The sequence below is a fragment of the Saprolegnia parasitica genome (genome assembly GCF_000151545.1).
Source record: "Saprolegnia parasitica CBS 223.65 unplaced genomic scaffold supercont2.722, whole genome shotgun sequence".
NCBI lineage: Eukaryota > Oomycota > Saprolegniomycetes > Saprolegniales > Saprolegniaceae > Saprolegnia > Saprolegnia parasitica.
The window spans coordinates 1-3,709 of NW_012157116.1; the positions used below are offsets into that span (position 1 = coordinate 1).

Consider the following 3,709-nt stretch of genomic DNA (forward strand, 5'->3'; position numbering starts at 1 on the left):
AAGATGTGGTCGTACGCCAAGACGCCACACGAGTCTTTGGAGCCAGCATTTGATCATGCTCTCAGACGCAGACCACGCTGGTTTCCGCAAAGTTGTCAATGCAGCGTACACGGTAGAGACACTGTCTCAGACAGTGTTTGACGGCTCGTTTCCGTTTCGAAACCCATTGCATTCGTCGAGAAGAAGATCATGGCGTCAAGCCCGAACGTCTCGCTGTCGCGACTGCGCCTCTTCCTCGCGCCCCATGCGGTGCCGCCGCCGCCACCAGACGGCGACGATGCGCAGGGTGCACCGCCGACGGACCGCCCCGAGAGCCCGCGGCGTCAGACGCTCGCGTCGCCCTCGTCCGACTCGGGTAGCTACCATGGTAGTAGTCGCCAAAAGGTTGCTCAAACGTAAGATCTTAGTCGCGACGGTCACGGCCCTGAACCCACTCACAAAGGAGTTCCAGCGCGTCCGGTACCTCTTGCAGGCGTCGCTGCCCGGGTACCGCGTGCCCGACGACGACGTGATGATCTGGGACATGCAAAACCCGGCGCTCTCGGCGCAGTATGAGCAAGCGACCGGTGGCTTGCTCGAGCTCGACTCGTGGGTCGCGGTCGAGGACCTCGGGCCGTCGATTGAGCAAGTGTACTCGTACGGCTTCCACGCGCCCCACGAAGCGTCGCATGCGATGAAGCTCACGACCGGCAACATCACCATGGACCAGCCGGGCAAAAAGGGTACTTGAATTTACTTGGATATTTTTCGTCAAAGCGCATCTTGCGTAGGCAAAAAGCAATATGTGCTCTGCAAGGTCGCCACCGGACGCTCCATGGTCATTGAGGACGAGGCGATGGCCGCGCAGCCGCTGCCGCCCGGCTACGACAGCTACTACATTGTGCCCAAGGCGCCTCGCACCACGGGCTACTGCCACGAGTACATTGTGACCAACACGCAGCAGGTGCGCCTTCTAGCACACGACGTATGCATTCTCCACAACGGTCGTGTCAACGATTAGATCTTGCCGCAATACCTCGTGCGCTTTGGGTACCAATGGATGGATCCCAAGCTGCGCCAGCGCCTCTGCGCGCTCTGCGAGCTGCTTCCGGCCGCTGTCGCATGCCGTTGCTGCGAAGCCGAGCTCTGCGCGGCCTGCGACCACGACACGCACGCCGCCAACAAACTCATGAGTCGACACGCGCGCACACCACTGTCGATTGACGCTGCGCGACCGACGACGTACGTGGGTCAGAACGCGCTCGTGCCGCCCGTGCCCTGCCGTCTCGTACTTCTACGTTATAGCAGTACCGTCGTTCACAAAGGCGTTCGTAGCACGACACCAAGCACGTCGAGTTTTACTGCCCCGTCTGCGCCGTCCCCGTCTGTGTCAATTGCAAGATGGTCGGCGACCACTCGTGCGGCGAGAAGGGGCTCCACCGCCTCATTAGTATCCCGGACGCGTACGAGCAGAGCTTGAAAGAGTCCAACAAAGTGGACCCACTCGTCGAGTCGCGCAAGATGCTCATTGGAACGAGGCTCGGACACATTACCGAGCGCGTCAACGACGTCAAGCGCAACCGCGATGCTGTCGAGATGCTGCTTCGAAGTACACTCGACGCAGCCTTGGCCACGCTCGAGGCCGAGACCAGCGCCAAGCTCCGCGTCCTTCGCTGCGAAGAGCTCGAGCTCTCTCGCCAGGTCCAGCAGATCGCGTGGGCCGACGAGTTCCTCGCCCTTCAGCGGCAGACGCTCCCGCCCGTCGCGTTCTTAAGTGCGTGGCACGAACACAAGCCGCTACGCATCGAGCAGCGCGACTTTCCTGTCGCGAACGCGCCGTCGTACGAAAGCGTCAAACCCGATCTCCAGCTTGTGGGCCGCCTTCGCGTCATCGCGGGCGAGTACCATGAGGACGCGTCATCGTCGGTGCTGGTGCCGCCGCACGTCGACGCGCTCGACGTGGGTCTCGTCTTGTCGCCGAAAGGCAAAAAGGTCATTGAAGACGTCCGGAAAGATCTGCTGCAACAGCCAATGCGCATCCTCCCTCGTGACGTGGCACCACCTAAGGCCGGCCACGCAATCACGGCCACGCTGCGTGGTATTTCGGTCAACCAGCGGAAGGTTTCGCACGTCGTGTCGGCGCGCCATGAGATTTGGACGACCAAGTTGCGCCAGGAAATGGCCCAACTCCACCCGCCGCCGCCACCGGCTAGTACGTGACGTCGCCGTTGCCATCCAAGCGCGAGATGTGCAGGAGCGACAGGCTTTTACTGGATGCTAACTTGTGCATAATACGTGTCTACCTCTCAAGTCCGGATAAATGTGTATTAAAAGGCAGGCCACCTGCAGATACTGCATGTGCCTTCTTGGCTGTCAAGCGCTTTTGGTGGTCGTATTGGAGGAGGGTGTCGAGAAGGTCGATCCACGACCGAGATTGTGTTACTGAAGAAAGACATTTAAGAGGATTGGGTCCTGGCGAAGCAGTTCTCGACGCGATTCATGACGGCGACGAGGAGGCTTCATGGGTGCAACGGGTCTAAATGGCGAAGGCCGAAATGATCTGAGCCAGTCTCCAAGACTCTGCGTCGTGACCTTCGCGGAAGACACCACGCACTGTTGATGAAAAGCCGGTTGAAGAACACGCAGATGCGCTAGATATTCTTTCATGTGCGCGGCATCGTGGTAAGGTCGCTGACGCCGTTGTGGACACCACGTACGCGCTGCATGGGAGCATCTCTGCTGGATTCTCCCGCCAAGTGTGGCGATAGCGAAGCATATGAAAACGGTCAGTCTGCAGACGCGAAACATCTGTTGGCCAACCGTCAACGAAGGATACGGCCAAGGAAATAAAAAACACTCCTTGATATGGGGTTTGTTGAAACGAGAACTCTTTATATGTACTGTTGTACCTGAAACAATGCGTACTATAAACACACCGACAAACTTGCAACTGCACTCGCGGGGCCCTTATGATTGCTTCAGGAAATATTTGTTAGAAGGATGGATTGCACCTGCTCCCTAACATCAGTTCAAGAGCAAGCACGACGGCTATCGTCTGCTCGTCAATGATCATCTGTATATTTCTGGTGCACGAGCATCCCTGGCCTAGAGCTCTGGCCAATCCATGGGCCAAGGCCAGGGCCAAGGCTAATCTAGGGCGGAGAAATGCAGACCGTTGGTTGGATCGAACGCCAGATTCAGCGGCTTGTCTGGTTTGGAAACATCTGATCCTGCTGGTCAAGTCTGGATGGTATACAGTGTTTGGCCACTCATATTCATACTGTATAGCATGTGCACGTCTGCATGTATCAGTGCGTTCGTCATCTGCTGTCTGCATCCTGTGTTCTACGCACAAGATCTCATCGCATCGCTGCACCTTGCAAGGCATTGATGCGAAGAGTCATTCTCCCTTTCGCTTCCATGGTCGCAGTATACATTCAAGGCTTTCTCGCCCTTGCGGCTGTCGCATTCGCTGCTCAAGAAGCTCCGGCCGATGCCATGACGTTCATCAAGCCCGGTGACTGTGACGACAAGAACGGTGGCGGCAAGTGGAATGGCGGTGGTGGCTGGACCATCAACGGAGGTGGCAAGTGGAACGGCGGCGGCGGCGGCTGGAACAATGGCGGCGGCTGGAACAATGGCGGCGGCTGGAACAACGGCGGCGGCTGGAACAACGGTGGCGGCTGGAACAACGGTGGCGGTGGCGTGGGGCAAGCGGACGCCGTGCCTC

General features: G+C 58.3%; 2 protein-coding genes across 2 annotated transcripts; both read left to right on the plus strand.

Annotated features, from left to right (window-relative positions):
* Window positions 1–189: 189 nt before the first annotated feature.
* SPRG_17691 (hypothetical protein) lies at window positions 190–2,199 on the plus strand (the record flags this gene model as incomplete). The annotated part of the gene is made up of 6 exons (XM_012357077.1): window positions 190–249; window positions 286–355; window positions 408–722; window positions 771–943; window positions 1,001–1,243; window positions 1,315–2,199. 6 exons carry the CDS (start codon window positions 190–192, stop codon window positions 2,197–2,199), a joined length of 1,746 nt encoding a protein of 581 aa, XP_012212467.1.
* Window positions 2,200–3,477: 1,278 nt separating this feature from the next.
* SPRG_17692 (hypothetical protein) lies at window positions 3,478–3,684 on the plus strand (the record flags this gene model as incomplete). The annotated part of the gene is made up of 1 exon (XM_012357078.1): window positions 3,478–3,684. A coding segment is annotated over one exon (207 nt), but the record flags the coding sequence as incomplete, so codon positions are not given.
* Window positions 3,685–3,709: the final 25 nt, after the last annotated feature.